The 23422-nt window shown below is 40.2% G+C and overlaps 1 protein-coding gene across 1 annotated transcript in view; it reads left to right on the forward strand.

The window, feature by feature from the left end:
* Positions 1 to 23422, forward strand: part of cux2b (cut-like homeobox 2b) — a 235300-nt gene that overhangs the window by 116641 nt on the left and 95237 nt on the right. The window contains exons 2-3 of the mRNA XM_052032004.1: positions 7586 to 7696; positions 14085 to 14132. Of these exons, the coding sequence (XP_051887964.1) occupies positions 7586 to 7696; positions 14085 to 14132 (159 nt within the window). The remainder of the gene's footprint in view (positions 1 to 7585; positions 7697 to 14084; positions 14133 to 23422) is intronic.

Consider the following 23422-nt stretch of genomic DNA (forward strand, 5'->3'; position numbering starts at 1 on the left):
GTCGATTTTATTTTGGGTTGAAACCCTCCATCAGGATGCTGTTTCCTTTTCCTTCCAGTGAATTTGGAGTTTTTTGTAAATTTGCCTGTTTAGTGCCAGCTGTGAGCTCTTGATCTTCAAAAACCCTGTTCCTTAATCAACCAAACATTAAAGAACTGAACTAAGTGTTAAGGCACTCGTTGAGATTCCATTCTTTTGCTGTCTTTTGAAAGATGGCATTTATCTTTTTGTTCTCGTTTAAAAGCTTTGTTTTAAAATTAACTCCATGGGTAACCTACACTGCTGAGGAAATCAGACTTCCAATATCATTTCAGAATGAGGAAACCATTGTCTTAAGTCTCTACTGGAATTTCTACTCTTTAGCCACTGAATCCATTCCTTTCCCTGGTAACTCTCTCAAGCAGATGTTTGTAATTTTGGTAGCATAAGTGACCCATGACAAGCTGTGGTCCATGTATTACCGCCATCGCCAAGATAAACTATTTCGAACTCTAAAGTTGTTCAACTTGACCTTTTGCCTCTGCTCATCTGCTGCTGAAATCCTGAATTATATACAGTAAATGGCGGGGTGCTAAGGAATGTTGATGAACAAAAGGAACTTTGAGGTTTAAGTCTATTGTTCCCTGAAAGTTACCACACAGGTAGCTGGGGGTGGTGAAGAAGGTATATAGCAGGCTTGCCTTCGTAGGTCAAGGCATAGAATATAAAAGTTAGAATGTTGTGTTGCAACTTTGCAAAACACTGGTTAGTCTACACTTGGAATATTGTGCATAGTTTATTTTTGCTGGAGAGAGTGCAGAGGAGATTTACCAGGATGCTGCCTGGCTTGGAGGACTTCAGTTACAGGGAGAGATTGGATAGGTTGGGCTTGTTTTCCCTGGAGCAAAGGAGGCTGAGGGATGACCTGACAGGTATACAAAATTATAAGAGGCGTAGATAGTTAGAATCCTTTTCCCCAAGAAACGAGGACATAGGTTTAAGATGAGAGGAAGGAGTTTTAAAGGGGATCTGAGGTAATTTTTTTAATACACGGACTAGTTGATATCTGGAACTTGCTGCTGGGGAGGCAGCAGAATCAGATACAATCACTATGCTTAAGAGACATTTAAACAAGTATTTGGAAGGAAATGGACCAACTGCAGGCAAATTAGATTAACATAGATGGAAAAAAGGTCATTCTGGACAAGGTGGGGTGAAGGACCCACTTCCGTGCTGTACAGCTCAATGATTCTTCATCTGTGCCTTTGTCACCTTGTGTTCATTTCCAAAGGCTCTTCTACTTGACCTCCCTCCTACCCTCCATAAATTTGAGGTAATCCAAAATTTTACTGTGGGTCTTGTCTTGCACAATGTCCTTTTCGCTCTTGTGCTTGATGACCTTCTGCAGCTCCCAGTTAATAAATGCCTTGATTTTAAAACAAATTCTAATCATTTTCAAATCCCTCTGTGGCCTCAGTTTGTCTGCCCTCAGTTCGATGTCAGATTTTGATATTTTTATTGTTTTTAATGTTTTTGGGGCATTTTGATGCATTAAAGTCTCTGTCTAAATGCAGTTTGTTGTTGAAGTTATCAGGCTGTGGATATTTTCCTTCCACTCCTCACTGGAAGCCCATGATTTTTTTTCCCAGTAACTCTGAACTATAAAACCATCTGTCCTGGGAATTTTCCTGAAGATTCTGGGGCAACAATCTCTCCATTGACAATTAAGGAAATGGTGATGGAATAAATTTTAAAAAAAAAACAAAATGCTGGAAACATTCAGCAGATCAGGCAAGTTCTGCTGAAGGCTCTTTGACATTTATCTTCTTACAGATGCTGCCTGACCCGCTGCTCATTTGTAGCATTTTCTGCTTTAATTGTGTCTGCAGTTCTTTTTGATTTTCATGAATTAAGTTTTGTCCTGGTTGTGTTAGTTGGAACTTTTAGTCCTGTAATAGTGATCAAGTTTTGCAAGACCATAGATGGTGATGTGAAAATGTTCTATGGAAAATCTTTCCATGACTGGAAGTAAAACCTGTGAAGGTTCTCGCTTTCCCCATTGTTGAAGGCTCATTAAAATCTGCTTCTGGATCTTTTGCATCAGTGCTATTTGGTTTGCATGTTCACAGTTGCTCATCACCGTAACACTCTCTGACATATTATGATGTAATGCATCATATTTATGGCTTCTCCACTCAGCAACCAACCCATCAAATCACACAATTAAAATTATCGGAGTTTCTTTTGTCCATGTACAGGTTCTTAATGTGTAAGTGAGTGCTTAAGAGGTCAGCATGTAGAAGCAAGTTTCCAGTTAAATTATATCTGTAAACACTTTTGCTTTTGGAATTTTTTTACATTTTTCTTGCACAAAAGGCCCGGAATATTGCAGGCATTGGCATTTGGACTATGGGAAGAGGAAACATTATGTAATTCTCTGCAACCGCAAGGGAAAGAACTTTGAACTTAAATCACATAATTGCACAGTGAGTTGTAGCATTGTTTTGCATGCTTATTGTTCATTTATTGCTCAATGTAAGCTGTTTACTTCCATCTTTGACATAAATTAAGGGTCCCACCTTAACTAGAAAAATCCCTTGGGAGAAAATTAGTGGTAATGAATGCAGGCTGATTTAAATTCTAGTGAGTCCAGCATTTCCAAAAAAACATTAGTGTAGCAGCCTGTTTAAGTCATAACTTGGCTCAAACCCACCATTAACTAATCACCAACACTACTTTTATTTCTATTTCTTCAATGGTACAGAACTCTGAACTGTCTTACCAGTTCTTTTACCACTGCATTATTCCATTGCCTGCCTTACTAGCCTCCCATTGCCTTTCATGTTCCTTAAATTCTACTTTGTCTATAGTGTAAGTATATGTATCCTGTTCCACACTGTTTGGCCATGCACCAATCTGTCCCCGCTAACTTGTATTCACTCTCCTCCAATATCTTCAGCTTTAAATCTGCATCCTTGTCTTCATTTCCTTCACTACCTTGCCCTGTCCTATTTGTGTACTTCTGTTAGCCGTCTACATTGATCCAGTGTTTTTTTTGTACATTGTATTCATACTCCTGTTGGTTTTCCTTCATTATTAGCAATAAAGTTTTCAGCACTCAACCCCTCTTTCTAGAATATGCTTGCCAAATCTCTTCAAAGCCCAGCTTCTCATCACATTTACCACCTTGTCTCTTGTCCTTCGTCCACTTTTACATTTCCAAGTGTCTTGGGATGTTTCTGATGTTTATAAACAGTTACAATTGGTTTTGGACCTGTAACTTTGCTCCTTTGACAGAGCTGTAATTAAGATAAGATGAGGCATTTACTTATTAGTCACATATTCATCGAAATACATCTTTTTTGCATTACTGAGAATATGCTGGGGGCAGCCCGCAGGTGTTGCCACTCTTCTGGCGCCAACATAGCATGCCCACAGCTCCTAACCCATACGTCTTTGGCATTTTTAATTTGATTCTTTCGTTAGCACATTCCAAACTGTGCATCCTAGCATGGAATGCTTACCTCAAACTGTGCCTTTCAAAGGTTTGCCAGGTAGTTCTGGATTCAAGCAGTATCCCAGGGAATATTCTAGGCTGCTCATAAGGTGGATGCTGTGGCACCTGTGGTGGTGTTTTACAGTGAGGCCTTCTCTTCCATTTCAAAGACCCCGTTGCTTCAAAGGAAATTGCAGAAGCTCTGTATCCCCTACCAACATTTAACCATCAGCTGAACTGTCAGGACCAGATTATTTTGACTCTTTTTCTAAATTGCCATTTGTGGGGCCTTTTGTGGTGCACAAGTTTGCTACCACTTACTTTGCATTGCAATTTTGTCTAAACCTGAAAATATTTTTGACTGTGAAATGTATTGGGGTGCTCTGCACTTGTGAAGACTATGATGTAACTACAAATTCGCACTTTCTTTGCATTCCCAAAAGTCTGGATTAGATTTTGACAGTAGTAGGATATAAATCCAGTGGTTGGTTTCTCTACATGGTCTTTTGAAATGAGCAAAGCATGTAACTCAAGCTTAGCTCATTTCACAACACCACCACCACTTTTCATTACCTAGAGTTAAGCAACTTCGGTCTAACATGCAGCATTACATGAAATTGGGGCTCCAGGCATCAGATGTACTACTCAAAAGTTACAATTCAGATGGATGATTGATTTTTTTTTCCCTTTTTTCCCCCTCCTGTACTGGTGTGAATGTTTGCAATAGTACAGCTGAACTTGTACTGGATTTACTGCTGAACAACTTCGAGTATAACAGGTCTTTTAATCAATCAAGTCCATTCCTAGTGGGAAGCAATTTGTTCAAAGTCTTTTGTAGTGCAGTTGGGTCTTATTGGTAAGCACATTACAGTATTTGGTTTTTTTTTTAAGGTCATCACTGCTTGATGAGAACTACAAGAAGGTCTGTGTCAGTTGCCTGACTAGTGCCAGTTCCCTAGATGTTCTGTTTATTGACCGTCTGGATCCGGCAACTGTTCAAATTTGATTCCACTTTGGAAGGAAGAGGTGTGAAGTCAGTTTAAATTATCTGATTGAAATAACCGACAGAATATTCCGATGTGCTGCTGTGGCTAGGGTAAGGCTGCCTTTGGGGTGGTCTGTCAGGCACAGTCTGCAGATACTATTTATTTCAGTTGAGCACAAAAGCTTTGTCAGAGTAGAGCAGATGTTCATCTCATGTCTGTATCTGCTATTTGATGAGAAATTTATTGCTGTTCTGCTGGGTTTGTGTTCGTCTACTGCGGAGTCTATTAGACGGACGAGTGGTTGGCAGTGCGCCAGAAAATGCAGTTTAGATGGAATTCGTGCTCTGGCTGCCGCCTTTGGGAAACAGCAATAATGGATTTGCTAGGCTTGTCTGATTGGCTGATTGATTTTGTGTGATTTGATTTATTGATCAATACTCTTAAATTTGACATCGTAGCTAGTAAACTAATCTTTGTGTTCAAGCCATCTTTGCATTGCAGAAAGCAGAGCTGATAAAGGATGTCTGAATAGGATCTGGGCTTATCTTCATCATCCAGTGCCCTGCGCTGCCTTGGCAGCGTGCGCAGAACACAATCACGAGGCAGAATAGTAGAGATCTATAAATTGATGGAATCCAAAGCCTCCAGCATCGATTACCGTTATAACAAACAGCAGCACACAGAATGTCTGATTATTTTTAGACAAAGATTCTGTGCTCTCAGCAACAATTTTGCTGATGCTGTCGCTGTGTCAGATATCTGCTGTTGATTGCAATTAGTTGCAGCATCAAATGGAAGAGAGCGTGGCTGTGAATGGGTTACCATTTGTTTTTGGTGAGGATAAATGGCATTATTTAGATTTTTGCAGCTACCTCGTGAGTCAAGGAACTTGTCTGAAGAGGGAGACTATTGTCCTTCCTTAAAAGAGTGCTCATTCTGCCCTCTCCTTTTCCGTAGGCATTGTGATCTTGGAGTTGTAATTTATGGTGCCCGTTACCCCTCTGCTTCACCCATTTGACCATTTTGAGATGTACAAGCCTTAATTGTGTCTGTCGGTGGATTGTTCTTTGACAGGGATGTAGAAGCCGAGCCTACTCTCGTCTTTGCTTGATGTTCATGTATTTCCAGCAGGCTTTGGCTGCATAATGAATGAGATTCTTCGGTGACTTCCATGCCTGGGAAGCCAGGATTGGTTGGAGGGTCATAGTGTGGCAATTAGAACCTGAGCTTCCTGGTCAGCCTTGCACTGGTTCAAGCCATCAAGCCATTGGCCAAGTCCCTGAAGGATCTCCTCCTTTTGCTGGAGTTCGCTCTTAATGCTGATTTTAATTTTTAATCTTCCAAGCTTACATCTTTATACAGTTTACTCATTAATTCTTTAAAGTCATCTGATTTCCTGCCAGTAATTATCTATAGCTGAATTCATTTCACACCTTGTAACTTCATACATAGCTTAATAGATGCATGGTGTGCGATGTTGCCATGGCATATAATGAACAGGCTTAAACTTTCCTGTCAAGCTGTGTTTCTGGAGTATTGATGTTTGCAGGAAAGGGCTTCACAAGTAGTAGGCAACCTAAATGTTGTCTTTTTATGAAATTCTCCCATCCAATATTTTGTTTATGAAGGCTGAAATAATATCTGTAAAGATTGTTACTTCCTGTTAAACTGAATAATACTGATTTTAGAAAATTGATCTCTATCTGAGCTGCTTAATACAAATACTCCTGATTGATAACTACGAGACTTATTCCACAGAACCAATTCTTTTCACTGATCATTTATATTGACTAATTACAAATTTCTTGAATGTTTCACATTAAAATTAACAAACTATGGAACATTGTAAAGCCCATTGTCTACATTTGAGTCGATTTATCTATATAAGACCATTGATATAAATATTAGACCACTTGCTAAATAAACGTATGGAAAGGATGTTTAATCATGTAGAAAGCCATCTGACAATTGAGACATCAAACAAAATTAGTTTCGTTGTGATAAGCTGACATAAGTTCCTTAAGCCATAGAGAAACATGTCTTGTGTTCACATTTTAAAGTAATTTCCAGATAGAACGACTTCTTTCTGCATATGTTAAATTTAGTGACAAAATGCCATACCTTATGATTGATTCCTTTAAGTTTGAAATTCACTTTGTTTCTGTGGTTTGAACTATATAATCTGTCACAATTCCTGATCCTGCTGTGTTTGGCAGTTGATGCAAATGATAGCTGAACATTTTCATTTGTTATATGAATATTTTATAATGGCTGTATACTTCACAACGTGACATACACAAAGAAACACCACATCGAATTGAATGACTTTTTTTTCCCCAAACTGTGTGAACTTGGAATTTATGAATTTTCTTATGAGTAAAAATTCCTTATTCATGTTCCTGGATTTTTATTTTACTTTTTTCCCCTTGTGTGCCCACCCTCCTCCCTCTCCATCCTCAGTGTTGCATCCTTGCTGAGGGATGGGCAGTACTTGACCTCTGACATGGCACCCAAGTGGCCAAATAGCACAACTGAAGTTTTAATGACTATTATTAGGCTGAACCAAGCCTTGTCCTCACCTTTGACTTCCCAACTGAGGGACTTCAGAATTCCTTTCTGGAGCAGATACCCTGACATTTTATTTTCTTCCTAACCCAGGACACTGGCGCGGTTACACCCCCACCTGAGATTAAATGACACTGCACTGGAGTCGATGATTGAATCTTTTAGTTAGTCACGCATTTAATCATTTTGACCCACCAAGCAAGCTGCAAAAGATGGTGCTTGTTTAGAAAGTCTCACATTGAGGTGCTTTGTTTTTAAAAGAAAATCTATTACCTTATACTAAAAGTAACAGTGGGCCTCACTTGTGATTTTGACTAACTTCAGTCCCTGAAATGTCTTAAGCTACTGGTAATTTGGGTTAGTGAAAAAGTTCTGCTGGTGAGATCGACTTCTCTAAGATATCTGATCACCTAAAAAGCCTTTCATTGATTCTCATTCTACTTCTAATCCTTCTTGGCAGCTCACCATCGGTAGCGGTTGGGACCTGGTTTGTGATAAACTTAAGTAGACTTCTAACTTCCTCAATAATAACTTGCCATGTCTCTTATCTTATTCACAGAAGGAGCTGAATTCAGTTGCATCAGAACTAGCAGCTCGACAGGAAGAGAGCGAGCAATCTCACAAGCGTCTAATAGAATTGAGCCGTGAATTCAAAAGAAATGTGCCAGAGGTACATCACTCTAATCAAAATAGCTAACCAATCCTTCATATTTCAATAAGTCTCAAAAGGAATGGAACGTTAATTGTAACTAATGGCTTGAAATGTGCCCAAGCTAACCAGAATATGTCTCTGTCCAATCAGGCTTGGGTTTTCTAAAAAGGGGAATATTTTCCCACTAGTTTGAATTCTTTTCCAATGAGGGGCTGAGCTTTGCAGGAAGGAAAGTGGTTTGAACCCCAATCAGTGCCCATCTTCTCGGGATGATACTTGTTTGCAAGTTATTCAAGGAAAAGTTAGCAGGTGTCCATTTCTAATTTCTGCAGCCACAAACCGCTGCAACCATGTATATGTGTGTATGTATGCAAGAACAATAACTTTAGCTGTATAGCCTCACCACCGCCCTCTGCCCCTCATTCCCCAAAAGTGCCGTCCTTTACCCTCTCCACAACATGGGCAAATAGCTGTAAGGCCCAAGGCTTCCTCATGATTAATGATTGTTTTGGTGTGGTGCCAAAGAGGAGTAGGGTGTATCCTTTCTTTGGGATGGAAGATGGGGGATACTCATTAGGAAAAGGCTAAGAACAGACAGAACATTTCCTTTTGGCTTTTGTCTTATGTTTGACTCAGGAGCCAATGGCAATTTTACTTTCTATAGTTTTCTCACATTGCATCGAGTAAAGCACAGAATTTAGTGGTTTAAGTGAATGATTATGTTCAGACCTGGAATTGCAGAGTGGAAGTGTTAGAGTTCCATTCTGTGTCACTTGGCTCAGATTTGTTACATTAGTGACCCTGATCTTATCAATCTTGACTACCACTGTGATTTTTGCAGCAACAAATGATGATCACTAGTTCAAAGCTTCGCTTCTCGTACCAGTGAAACTGTCTTTAAATTGTTGATTCATTTTGCTAATTTTTCTTCCTCCACCTTTCCTCTTTGGATCTGACTTATGCCAGGTTACAATCCCAAAGTAACCACCTGGTATATTGCCCAAATAACTTGTCCGAGCTGAAGTAGGCAGTCTGTCTAACTGATGGGATATCACATCAGAGTTAGACACTTTCTAGAAATGATCAGTAGATGGTAATAAGGGCACCTTTAACTTCCTCTTGGCAACTATAAAACCAATTCCAATGTATCTGCACCAGCCTGGCTGGTATTGGTAAATGGCATAGACTGAGAATTGGACTGAAACTTGCCAGTGTGGCTCAGTTCCAATTGTTCTTACTAAATAAGTCACTGGGGAAGCCCAGGTTAGCATTCCAGATCCTTGTCCCTCTGTTATCTGTTAACATCTGGAAAAGTGTGCTGGATATTGGATGAGTGCAGTGTGCAGTTTTGGTGGGTGCTCTGTAATCCTATTCATTCATAGAATTGTACAGCACAGAAATGGGCCCTTTCAGCCTATTGCATCTATGCTGACCGTGATGCTTATCTACAATAATTCCATTTGCTTGCATTGGGCCCATATCCCTCTTGCCTTTCCTATTCAAATGCCTTTTAAATGCTGTGATTGCATCTGCCTCTAGCAGTTCGTTCCACATAACCACCACCCTCTATGTACAAAAAAAAATTCCCCTTCAATCTCCTTAAACTTCTCCCCTTTCACCTCAAACTTGTGTCCTCTAGTTCCAGACATCTCTGCCCTGGGAAAAAGACTCTGGCTATCTATCTTGTCTATGCCCTTCATAATTTTATAAGTTTCTATAAGGTTACCCCTCAGACTCCGTTCTAATAAGAATAAACCTAGCTCATCCATTCCCTCCTTTATAACTGTAGTTGTCCACTTCCAGCAACATCCTAGTGAATCTCTTCTGCGCACTCTCTATTGCTACCATTTCCTTCCCCAAATGTGACATCCTGAACTGTACATAATAGGCCAAGTGCAGTCTTACCAATGTTTCATATGGATGTAATATGATGTCCCAGTTCTTGTACTCAGTGCCTTGGCCTACGAAGCAAGTGCCGCCTTCATGGCCATATCCACCTAAATCATCACTTCCAGTGAGCTGTGGGCTTGCACCGCAAGGTCCCTCTATATATCAGCATTCCTAAGGTTTCCGCCATATACTCTGTCCTACCAGTAGTTGACTTCTAACTCTGGAGATGGTGCCCAATAGTTGGTAATGGCTTTAAAGGCAAGGTCACAAGTAGCCATGTGGAAATTTGATGCTATTTTGCATGAACTTTGTTAAGCAAAGAGGCGTTAAGGGTATAAGCCAGCCATAACTTCTGTTTAGTTTGGATTTCTGATCAAAATGCAGGTTCCCCCATGATCTTGGGTTTGTTATGACCTGCTGACATTTGCATGGAATTCTCAGGAGATGTTTATTGCATCGCTAAAAAGTTAACGCTTTGAGGTGGTGTCATTATTATGTGATGGTAATGGAAGCTTCTTTGTGGGGGTGGAAAGCTGGAACTGTGAAGTGTGCATCATTTGACCCAGCCAACTGTCATTTAAGACTGCTTGGATCTGTTCTAAAAACTATTTCACAATGAGACCAATTGAATTAGAAGGCTTGTTTAATTTGGTCCCTGCCTGAAAGACCTACTTTGTGGAAATTAATGCTGTACAGGTGCCAGTTTTTTTTTGAAAAGCTTGGATTATTTTTCACACTGATGTGAGAGCATGAAGAATTGAGTTGTTCAAAACAGCTGTTGAAAACCAGAATCTATTGCACTTGAGAAGAAATCATCATCTCCATGTTCTTTGGAGAGATGTACAAGTGTAGTGGGATGCTGCCGAAATATTGGGTAGTTCAGTTACTGTTTTTCCATGCAGGCCAAACGGATTTGTCAGGAGTGGTGGTGTGATAGATGAAATTTTCATGCTGCTCTAACCCTTAATGGGGGGTGGTAGGAAGAAAAAACTGTACATGAATGGTATATGGTTTGGGGGGGGGAGGTGGGGGAAGGAAGGAAAAAACTATACTTGAATGGTATATGGGAGGAGCTTTTGGTCAGACAGGTTTTGGAAGCTGGATAAAGCTGATGCAGATTTTTGCAAGGCTGATTTCAGTTTACTGGAGGCTTCTGGAGAGTTGATGAGAGAGTAGTGGATAAAAAGTTTTTGTTGGAAAGATCAGTAAGCTACACTGCACTAGAGAATTATCCAAAAGCATATTATCTGAGCCTTCATTTGAATCATTGGTCAACAAAGATCAGCACAGAAGTTGGTGGCTTTAATTTGAAAATCTCCTTATTAAGTTAAGATGTATTATTCAGGAATGGGGTGGAAGATGCACAACCTTGGTGGTTAAATTATTGGCACTCTATTAATTAAGGTAGAAATTTTCAGAAAGGAGTAGGTAATTTGCCTATCGTGCCCATGCCACCCTGATGAGCAGAGCTATATTTAGGTTGTTCTCGCATCCCAGCTCTTGGTTAAAAATGCTTGCAGGTTACAGCTCTTTGAGTGCTCATCAAAGTCCCTTCTATATGCAACGAGAGTTTCTACCTCCCACTGCCCATTCACGCTACTTTTTGGGTGAAAAAAATCTCTCCTCAACTCCTGACACACTGCATTTGATGCAAGGTGTTAATATTTAATACAAAGTACACCTGCTATGTAGAATAAAAATATAAAGTTCCTTAGAAGGTGATAAAGATTTATATATAGTCTGCCAAAATTAGACTTCAAATCCTAATGTATCAGCAGAAAGAAAATAAAAGAACTGTACTTGGTTACGTTCACCTCTTTGTAATAGTTTTAGGGTCCTTGATGAAGGGTAGGCGGCTATTGTAGAAGCTCTGGGAATGAGCAGACAGCAAGCTGGATTTGGTGTGACATTCCTGCTACATTTTCGGCAGAGGATGTTTGAAGGTGGTTTCAGAAACTTGGGGTGCACAAATTATTTTTTTGGGGCTAACTTCAACCTTTTTCCATTTGCTGTAAAGTGGCACCTATTTCCCATTCCTGCGGCACCTCCACCCCTGCCAAGCTGTCCCTCTTTTTTCTATCCAAGTACAATCCAGGGGAAGAAGTTTTCAGAAGTTCTTTCTGTCCCTACTTCTGTGAGTCATTAGTGTTTGATAGAACCCCTTAGCTGGTGAGTTATCATGACCTATCTGTGTTGATTTAAACTGAATGAAATTCTTAATTTGCCTCTGGTGTATGGATAGCTGCTTTTTCTTTGGAGGTACTCTGTAGGGTAGTAAACAGGAAACGGTGCTTTAAACCTATCGTATTCAATCATTTGCACGTGGAACACCACTTGGATACAGCACATTCTTCAAATGCCATCATTCACACAGGCAGGGATTAGTGTTTCAAAGTGATCCTATCTAGTGTTGGATAAACCACGATTTCCTCCAGCTAAGTGTTAGCAGGACTGAAGCCATTGTCGGCACCACCCCCATATGCACCCTCCAGCTTCAAATGCAAATTTTGTACCCTTGTCACCAATTCCATTCCTCTCCCTAGCCACTGTTTCAGGCTATATTAGGCTCGCTGCACCCTTGGCATCATATTCAAATGCACAATGATTTTCTGACCGTTTTTGTCCTTTCCATCCCAAAGGCTGCTTCCTTCCCCCTCTGCCCGTCATCTGCTGACCCCTCAGCTGGGAACTTGTCACCTACAGACTAAATGTTTCACATGCTTTCTACCTTTTGTAATTTCCAGTTCATTTCAAAATGTTCCTGTATCATCTCAAATGCAGAGGTTAGAAAACCAAAATAAAAGCAGAAAATCCAGCAAACCCTCAAATGCCAAAGGTCAGGTGGCATCCATGGGGAGATGAACTGTCGTGTTCTTTGTCTTTGCAACTTTTCACACTTGGCTCAGTCTCCTAGTTTCTCTTTTATGGACAGTGTTTGCTGGTAAAGATTCTGCAGTTTACAGCTGCTCTTCACCAACTGTTTTGCTTCTTTACTTGACCCATTACCACCCATTTTAACCTTCACCATCATTCTTTTGACATCCCCCTCTGCCCCTGCAATTTCTGTCCCCGTGTATTTGTCTCAAAACTTGTTACCTCTCTAACTTGTTCCGGTTCTGATGAATAGCTATGGGCCTGAAATGTTAGCACTGCTTCTCTGTCCAGAGGCTGCCTGACCTGCTGAGAGTTTCCAGCACTTTAACTCTCGTGCCTTATCGTTTCCTGCACCAAGTCCCATCCTTTTGATGCCCCTGGCTTTATTAATGTAAATTGCCTCAATTTCTCATGTATTTAAAATCCTCATTCCAGCTTCTTCCAGAACGAGCTGCCAGTGGAGATGGTAGAGGCAGATACAATAACAATATTTAAAATGTATTTGGATAGGTATTAAGATAGGAAGGGCGTAGAGGCATATGGACCTAATGCAGGCAAGTGGGATTAATGTAGGTAAGCATCACGATCGGCGGGGATGAGGTGGGCCGAAAGGGCTAGTTCCTGTGCTGTACGTTTCTATGATTCTACTTGAATTTCTTCCCTACCTCTGTAACAACCACCTCCATTCTAACACACGGCCAATCCGAAAAGCCTTCCGGATTCATGCTCCTCTAACTCTGGTCTCTTTGTTCTCTTTATTTCCTGCTCTATTTCATTTAAAAACTCTTAAAATAGGTTCCTTAACAGAGCTATTCATTACTCTGCCTCAGTGATTAAACTTTCCTTAAGCGTTTGTGAAAAGTTTGGGTGTGTTTTATTTGTTGTGTTAAATGGGGCAATGTAAGTGTGTTGAATGCATGCTGTGCCTTCATTAATTTGGGCAACTAATTTGAGAATAGTGTTCTTTTATTTCTGATTGACAGATTTATTTATACATCAATTTATTTTGTCCTGAGGCATCTTGCTGAAATTGGGTATTATTCACTGTTGCATTTATCACATGATGGCCCATATTTTCCTTTCTCTGGTGCCAAGTGTTTTTGTCCTTTGCCATTGCAATGACAATTTAACAGGAGAGACGATTTTTGCTGCACTACTGGTATATGTGTGGAGTTTTCTTTTTGCTTCAAGATCTGTCAAGCAGTTTTCTGCAGTCAGAAGCCAGGGTGCAGAGTGACTTCTAGCCTTCTCACTTCTTTAAAATCTTACGGGGTTGTCCGTTCCTGCTAACCCATCAGAGAAATACTGCTGGCCTTCCACCTTTATATATAAAAAAAATGAGGGAGCAAGTTGAATCCTCACCCATTTTGATTCTATGGCACTTTATCCCACAACTTACAGAAGAAATTAAATGCACCAAGTCCATTGTCTTCCCTTGGCTAACTCAGTTCTTGAACAATAGTTGCAATGCTGTTCTTTGCATAATCCTCAGGTTTTGACCCTATGAAAGTAATTTCGTTGTTGGCATATGCTTCATGAACTCAGATGCATGGTGGAATATTGGGTCAGTATGTCTAAATTGTGTGGGTGAATTTGTGCAGAGGACTTTGATACAACTTTATCTTTAAACTTTGTATTTCAGGAGATTAGAGAAATGGTTGCACCTCTCCTAAAGACCTTCCAGGCTGAGGTAAGTTTTCCAAAATGACAAAATAATTCCAATGTTTTTCCAAAAGTTTATTGTTGTCTAAATATAATCAATAAAATAAAGATGCTTTTAAAAGGAATAAGTTCATCCTCCATCTCTCTATTGAGCCAGGTTTCTTTTTTTTTTACCCAAACTCTTGTTGGTTCATCACTTACTCTCGTGTTTCCATTCCCAAGAGGTATGGCAGCCTCATTTATCTGTTGCAGATACTTGTTGCTTTTGTTCAGCTGATCCTACTGGCACTTAAGATCACATTTGAGATTCCTCAAACTCCACAATTTGTCCTGAGGCAGGGTCCTGACCCGAAACGTTAACCGCCTACTTTTCTCCACGGATGCTGCCCGGCCTGCTGAGTTCCTCCAGCATCATGTTTTTCATTCACAATTTGTTCTCTCGACTCGTCTTCACTCACTTCTCTCTGTTTTTGTTTTGTAACTGTTGATTAATGTAATCTTGTCTCGCTCCGGCTACAATGCTGCAGTGTTACTGTTCCACGTAATATTAACCTAAATTTCCAAAAGAGCTTCCAAATCAATTTCTTTCAGCATCACTCCTGGATTTCTACAATATGTTTAATTGTTCATATTGTATGTTGTGAAAATCTCATCACTTGTACATGACAATGCTGATGAGAAGGTGTACCAAGTCAAATAAAATTATGATCTGCTTTGTTAAAATCCAGCAATTTCTCTACAACATGAGGGCAGTGTGTTGTAACTGTTTTGGTTTCATCTTGTCTAGAATTCTGGTCAAACTACTTGGGTCATGGAAAATCTATTGGTGACGACTTTTTCAGGGATAAATTGAAGGAATAAAATTCGGTCCGTATAATTGCTGCCCCACAAACGTGTTTTTATTTCAGTGGGGCATGGGCAACTGGCCTTGCCTCCCTCCACCTGCCTCACTACTTCATTTAAGATGGAAGGGAAGTAATTCAATCCAAACCTAGGGTCCTATATTTAAACAAAGGAAACGACAAACGTTTGAAGAGCAAGTTGGTTATAATAAATTAGGGGTCTTCATCAAAAGGCATGTCAATGGATTGGCAATGCCTCACATTTAAGGAACGAAAGCAGCACCTGGCAACAGCTGTACATTCCTTCTGGAGCAAATGCACAAAGCAAATGGAACCCAACTCTGGTTAACAAAAATAGTTAAGAATAGTATTAAATTCAAAGTGAAGGTATATAAAGTTTACGATTAGGTAATAAACCTGAGGATTGAAAGTAGTTTATAATTCAGCAAAAGAGGTCCAAGAATTTGATTGAGAGGAAAGATACCAGGGTAAACTTTGCAAGGAACATAAGTGGACTATAAAAGCTTCTATAAGTGTATGAAAAGCAAAAGATCAGTGAGCTCAAAAGTAAGTGCCTTACAGTCAAACAGGCAAATTTCCTAAGGAGAAAGGAATCACAGAGCAGTTAAACAACTACTCTGGTAGTGCTGGTGAAATGAATGGCACTGAAAGTCAATAAACCCCTGGCTAAGATGATCCACATCCTAGAGTTCTGAAAGAGATGGCGTTGGTTATCATCTTCTAAAAGTCTGTAGATTATGGAAATGTTTCTGCAGATTGCATGTGGCAAATATAATCCCACCTTTTTTTTAAAAAAAGAAAGAGGAAATGGGGATAGAATAGATGAAAGAACCAGTGGATGTGCTGCACTTGGATTTTCAGAAGGCCTTTGACAAAGTACCACATTCAGAGATTAGTGTGCGTAATTAAAGCGCATGGGAATGTGGGAGTGGGGGTTAACGTGTGTACTTGCATGGATTGAAAATTGGCTGTAAGACAGGAAATAAAGAATAAGAATAAATGGGACTTTCTCATGGTGATGGTGGATCGGTGATAGACCCCAGATATTCACAATATACATCAATGATTTAGATAAGGAAGTCAAATGTAACATTTGTAATTTTGCCAACAGCATGAAATTGGATGGGATTTTGAGTTGAGGGGCATACAAAAAGGGGCTTCAAGGTGATTTGGACATTTGGAGTGAATGTGCAAATACACGGCAGATGCAGTATAACGTGGATACATGTGATGTTTTCCACTTCAGTAGGAAAACCAAGAGGCAGAGTATTATTTAAATGCTGGTAGATTTGAAGTATACCAATCACTGAAAGCAAACATGCAGTTGCAGCAAGCACTTAAGTCAAATGGTAAGTTAGACTTCATTGCAAGGGGTTTCAAATGCAGGAGCAAAGGTGTCTTGCTGCAATTGTACAAAGCTCTGAGACCACACCGAGACTATTGTGTGCAGTTTTAAGCCTGTTTACCCAAGAATGGATATACTTGTCACAGTGCTGCAAAGGTTCACAATACTGATTTCTGGGATGGGGAGATTCCTGTCATATGAGGAGAAATCTGGTTGACTAAGCCTGTATTCCCTCAAATTTGGAAGAATGAAAGGCAATCTTGTTAAAATGTACAAAATTTTGACAGGGCCAGACGGACTGACTGTGGGGTGTGGTTTAGAACAAGAGGTCAGAGTAATAGGATGTGGGATAAGACAAGAGCCTGTGGATAAGGAGACATTTCTTCACTCGGAGGCTGGTGAATCTGTAGAATTGTTGACCATGGAAGGCAGTGGAGGCCAAGTTGTTGAATGTGTTTAAGGGAGAGGTAGGTAGGCATCAAGGAGTGTTAAGAGTGAGTCAGAGCATGTTACTGAGGTGGAGGATAAGCCAAGATCTACTCCTGCACCTATTTTCTCTGTTACTCCAGCAGAGCAGTGGTAGCTCTGCTGTCTCCTAATGTCGAGCAGCTGCTAGAACTTGTTGCTGAGGGACTTTAGTTCTTGCATCAAATCATAGGTGTGCTGCAGAGAGAGAAACCATAAAAATTCATTGTGGCTGTCCAAACTTTCCATAAGAGTATGAGAACTAGCAGGAGTAGGCCATCTGGCCCATCGAGCCTGCTCAGCCATTCAATAAAATCATGGCTAATCCGGCCGTGGACTCGGATCCACCTACCTGCCTTTTCCCTGTAACCCTTAATGTCCCTTCTATGCAAAAATCTATCTAACTGTGTCTTAAATATATTTAATGAGTTAGCCTCTGCTGCTTCCTTGGGTGGAGAATTCCACAGATTCACTACACTCTGGGAATAGCAGTTCATCCTCATCTCCATCCGAAATCTACTCCCCTGAATCTTGAGGCTATGTCCCCTAGTTCTAGTCTCGCCTACCAGTGGAAACAACTTTCCTGCCTCTATCTTATTTATCCCTTTCATAATTTTATGTTTCTATAAGATCCCCTCTCATTCTTCTGAATTCCAGCAAGTATAGTCCCAGGGGACTCCATCTCTCCTCATAGGCTAAACACCTCATCTCAGGAATCAACCTGGTGAACCTCCTCTGCACTGCCTCCAAAGCTAACTTTCCGTTATATTTTTAGATTCTTCCTTTTTAATCTATTTAATCAACCCCCTTGAAATGATGGTTTCTGTCTCTAACAGCTAATAATCCATATCAAAATGTTTGTTCCTTTCTATTCTTATGTCTCTCATTATTGATGATGTTGAAAGCCTCTAACTGCCTCCTTCTGTTCCAGTTATTATCAACCTATGAAAAGTTGCTCTTCCTTTGGCTTCAGCTTTTTGTTAATGGCTATCCAGAACGGAATAGTGTGGACCAACCAATGCTTTGTATAAATTAAACAACATCTTCCCAATTTATATGCTGTGATTATTTTTATATATGTGTGTGTGTGTGTGTATTGTTATATCTACATTCTCAGTTAAAAATCTGTGTAGTATCAACTGCCTTATTCCATACAATTAAGAGTTATAAAGGATAAATGGACTTCCATGCCTTGCATTACTTGACAGGTTTCAGTATTGAACTGTACCTGCCACCTATCTGTTCACTCCAAAGGTGCTGCTGGCCTTCTGAATTTTCACACAGGTTTGTTGCATCCTTTAATTTGGGCATGAAACAGCTTATTTTTAAACGTGGTCTTCTAAAAGGCATTTGATAAGGTGCCACTCCATCAAGACTGCAAGCATCAGAATAAAAAGAGTTGTAGCAGCATTGACAGGTGATTTCCTCTGAAAGGAAACAGTAGAAGTCAAAAGATGTTGGTTTTCAGACTTGGAGTATGCTGTAGAGCTCCCTAGGGGTTGGTGCAAGGCCCACTATATTCTTGATTTAGAGTTGGGTGTACAATCTCCAATTTTGCAAAACACACAGAACTTGGAGGCATGGTGAACTGTGAGAAGGCTAGTAGAAGGACATAGGCTGATGTATGAGTAGAAGATGAAGGTGAGGGAAATGCAAAGTGTTACAATTTGGGAAGAAGCATGTGAAGAGGTGATATAAGGAGTGCATAAACAGCGAGATGTGAAGGGTGTATGTGTATAGTTCATTGAAAATGGGAAGGCATGTAGGGAAATTGGTTAAAAATGTGGGATCCTGAACTTTGTAAAGAGAAGCATTGTGTACAAGGGCAAAGAAGTTATGATGAACAGTAACACTGCTCTGCTGCAACTGGAGTTTTGTGTCCAATGCCAAGTTCCACTTTTTAGGAAAGATCTGAAGGCTTTGGAGGTGGGGCTGAAGAGATTTATTAGAATGATTTCATAGTCTAAATAAATGGAGAGAAACGATTCCCATTGGTGGAAGGGTCAACAGTTGGGCAACAGAGGATGAAGGTGATTGGCAAAACAACCAAAGGTGACAGGAGGAAAAAATGTTTGCACATCAGTTACTGTCTATCTGAAAGGAAAGAATTGGTTGGGATATTATGTGGGGGAGGGGTATTGCTTTTAGACAGTATGGATGTGGTGGGCCAAATGGCCTCCGTGTCTGCTGTAACGATTCTGTGAATCTTATGTTGCCTTTACTTAATTTATTGAAATAAATAGCTGAGATTACTTGTTTTCTAAGACTCACATCACAATTTATAAGCCAACCATCCCAAATATATCCACTTGTTCCTGCTTTCTTTCTGGGTCTCTCTCCAAGTAGTGCAATTTTGCTTCAGCACATTTAATGTGATTTTTTTTTTGTCTTTTCTTTCTTGAAACAATGCTGTTATGTGGCACTTAGATGCCTCATGTAAACCCTTTGTACAATGTCCATTCCTCAATCTTGCCTTCTCTTTATATAATTCCCTCAAATTTAAATGAATCAAACACCACTTGCCATGGGTGAATCCCTGATTGGTCCATACCTTTTTATCTGTCCACCATCCTGCATTTTCCATTCCAGAAGTTTATTCACCACCAAAGTCGGCATGTTGCTTTCTGTTTTATCCCTTCCTCTGATTTTTGGCAGGGATGTATTAAGTGTTGCACTTAAAACATATTCTGGGACAATGCCATTTAGAACTGTTGACTGATTCCCATTAACATACGGAATGTTGCATTTGTCTAAACATTTACCAGCTGTAGTATTTTACATCCACCTCTAACTATTTAGTCTGTGAAGCAAAATACTGTGCCATTCAGTAAACCATTATTTCTCAGGGCATAATCTTCTTCCCAATGATTTTGTGCTCAAAGAAGTAACTACTACTTCTAGGTTGACTGGTAAATACCATCCAATAGCAAGGGGACCTGGGGTTTGATGAAACATTTGGAACACTCAGCTGATGGTTATTATAGCCATGCATCATTAACCCCTGAGCAACACAATAAAAAAAAACTTATTATTAATAGAAAAGGGTAAAATGAAACTGAGCAGACTTCAAAAGGACAAACTACAATCAATTATCGTAATTTATTGTAGTCATTAATTTCAAACTTGCTTTGCTTCATAATGCTGTTTTTAAAAAAGGAAAGTGAAGTTGATTACATTAATTTGTCCGGACCTCGTGAGGGGTTTAACTATGATGAGTAGAAATCTGAAGTAGACTGCTGTTTAGTTTCATATGAAGGTTTTATTTTATCTGTTTACCGTTAACCTAATGGAAAGAGGAAATTGATACCAATGCAATAAATTTTGCTTACAGTAATTTCCAAGCTAATAATTCAAAACATGAAAATTAAAAACGTAATTGTGGTTAGGACTTTAGCACCACTCTGTTCTGATGTTTATCTTTAGAAATGTGTATTGAATGGAGCAATCAGCTGACATTCAAAGTGATATTATGTTTATTGAAGGGTTTTGTCTAAATGTCAATTCGCATTTTCCATTTTCAAAAGTTTAATAATAGAGCTTTTGAGGTCTGCTTTTTTCCTCTGCCCCCAAAGACTGAAGTTAAACATATGATTCTTCTGATATCAGCTGTGGTTAATAACACAAACTTATTGACTTGCTTTCTTTGCAAGAAAGACCAGCCTGTGTATGTGTTAGTTATGAGCCACTGTGGGACTTGAACTGTACTTCTGTCCAGTGGCTGTTGGAGAATATCACAACATGGAAATTAAAATGGAACTGGGCCATTTGACCTTCAAGTTCCAGGGCATCAACATCTCAGATGATCTATCCTGGGCCCAACGCATTGATGCAATCACAAAGAAGGCACGCCAGCGGCTCTACGTCGTTAGGAGTTTGAGGAGATTTGGTATGTCACCAGAGACTTGCAAATTTCTATAGATGTACGGTGGAGAGCATTCTGACTGGTTACATCAAGCCTGGTGTAGAGGCTACAATGCACAGGATCTCAAGAGGCTGCAGAGGGTTGTAGACTTGGCCAGCTCCATCACTGGCACAACCCTCCCCACCATTCGAGGACGTCTTCAAGAGGTGGTGCCTCAAGAGTGGCATACATCACGAAGGATCCTCACCATCCAGGATGTGACCAGGAGGAGGTACAGGAGCCTGAAGACCCACACTCGACGATTTAGGAACCACTTCTTCTCCTCTGCCATCAGATTTCTGAACAGATTTGTAGTAATTTGTAGTATTTTCATGTCTTTGCCCTGTACTGCTGCTGCAAAACAACAAATTTCATAGCATGTAAGTCAGTGATAATAAATCTGATTATGAAAATCTTCCAGAGCCATCACAGAGGTGGAAACAAGAAATTCTGCAGATGTTGGAATCTGGAGCAATGCACAAAATGTGCTGGAGGAACTCAGCAGGTCAGGCAGCTTCCATGGAGGGAAATAAACAGTCGACTTTTCAGGCCAAGACCCTTCATCAGGACTAGAAAGGAAGAGGGCAGAAGCCAGAATAAGAAGGTGGGGGGGAGGAGGAGGAACACATGTAGGCAGGTGAGTTCAGGTGATAGGCGAGCCCAGGTGAGAGGGGGAAGGTAGGTGGGTGGGCTTGCTTTATGTATGAGAATAGCCCAAAATCAGAAATGAACTGGGTATCACTTCACCAGCACAGGGAACTCTTTAATATTGGTAACTAACATATGAAGAACAGAAACGAGCCTTTCAACAAGATCATTGTTGATCTGATTGTAATCTCAACTCCTGCATTCCTTGACTGTTCTCAGTAGACTTTCACTCTCTTAATTATCTACCCAAAAACACTCACCCCTGCAGAAGAAAAATTCACCTCATCATTATTTGGCAATTTCTTATTTTTAGTTATCCTTGTCCTAGTTCTAGATTCTTTGACAAGAGGAAATGTCCTCACCATGTTCATCCTGTCAAGTTCCCTGAGGATCTTGCAAGTCCCCTCTCACTCTAAACGCTAGTGGACACGAGCCAAGCCGTCAAACTGTTCCTCATAAAACAACCTGCCCTTTCCAGGTATTGGTCCAGAAAACCTCTGAACTGCTTCCAACACATCAACATCCATCCTTAAAGAGACCATTACTGTACACAGTACTCCAGATGTGCTCTCACCTTTTGCCCTACATAAGTGAAGTATAACCTCCTTACTTTTGTATTCAATTTTCCTGGTAATAAACATAATATTCTACTAGCTTTCCTAATTACTTGTGCATAGTAGCCTTGTGTGAATCGTGCACATCCCTGCACCCCAGCACTCTTCGGTCTCTCACCATTCAAATAAAATGCTGCTTTTTCATTGCTCATGCTGAAATGAACAATTTCATGTTTTCCCACATTATATGCTATTTGTCAGATTGTTTCTCATTCACTTGTACCTTTAGTAGCTTCTCATGATGTCTTCATAATTTACTACCTATCTTTACATCATCAGCAAATTTAGCAACCTTTCCTTCTGCTTCCATCCAAATTCTCCGTACAAGTTGTAAAATGTTGAGGCCCCAGCACTGATTCCTGTGGCATGCCACTCATCACATCTTGGGACCCAGTAAAAGATCCATTTATGCCTATTCTCTCATTCCTGTTAGTCAGCCAATCCTCTATCCATGCCGATATGTTACCTCCTGAGCCATGAGCTTTTTATTTTCTGTTGTAAACTTAAAAAGATGCCGTCTGGAAACTTAAGTACATCTAACCCTTTATCCACTGAAGGGACTACATTTTAGTACTTGAGCTCTAATATTATTGGTCAAGCATAACTTCCCTTTCACAAAACCATGTTGATTTTGCCTGATTGTCTTGAATTTTTCCAAGTGCCCTGCTATAATGTCTTTAATGATTTACGAGGATGATTCCAGGAATGAAAGGGCTTACGTATGAGGAGCGTTTGTCGGCTCATGGACTATACTCGCTGGAGTACAGAAGAATGAGAGGGGACCTCATAGCGACATTTAAAATATTGATAGGAAAGGACAGAGTAAATGTGGCTAGGCTGTTTCCCTTGGTGGGTGAGTCCAGGACCAGAGGGCACAATCTTAGAATTAGAGGGTACAGTTTCAAAACAGATGAGGAAAAATTTCTTTAGCCAGAGGGTGGTGAACTTGTGGAACTCCTTGCCACATACAGCAGTGGAAGCCAGATCAGTGGGGGCGTTCAAGGAGGAGATAGATATCTAAATAGGATATCAAGGGATATGGGGATAAGGCCGGAAATTGCGATTAGAATAGTTTTTTTTCTTCTTCCCCCATTCCCTCATTTCTCATTTCTATTTCCCTTTCCTTGGAGCAGACTCGATGGGCCGAATAGCCTGCTTCTGCTCCCTTGTCTTGTGATCTTGTGATAGTTTTTAACATTTTGTCATATACAAGTGAGCAGCATTTTCCTGCATTCTGTCTCCCTCCTAACTGTCCTGCTTGGTAAACAAACATAGTCTATGCGGTATTTTTGTTTGAAATAGCTTTCTTGATAAATCACCCTTTCTTCCAACTTGGAAGTACTGAAGCATTTGGTCTCTGCTACACATTCTGTACCTGCATATCAATTCCAAGGCTCTCCCAGCCATTCTTCTCGCTTCAACCAGTACAGTGGTGCTGCAGGTAGTGCAGCTGTCTCACCACTCCGGTGACCTGGGTTTTGA

This window comes from Pristis pectinata, chromosome 17, assembly GCF_009764475.1.
Source record: "Pristis pectinata isolate sPriPec2 chromosome 17, sPriPec2.1.pri, whole genome shotgun sequence".
Lineage (NCBI taxonomy): Eukaryota > Metazoa > Chordata > Chondrichthyes > Rhinopristiformes > Pristidae > Pristis > Pristis pectinata.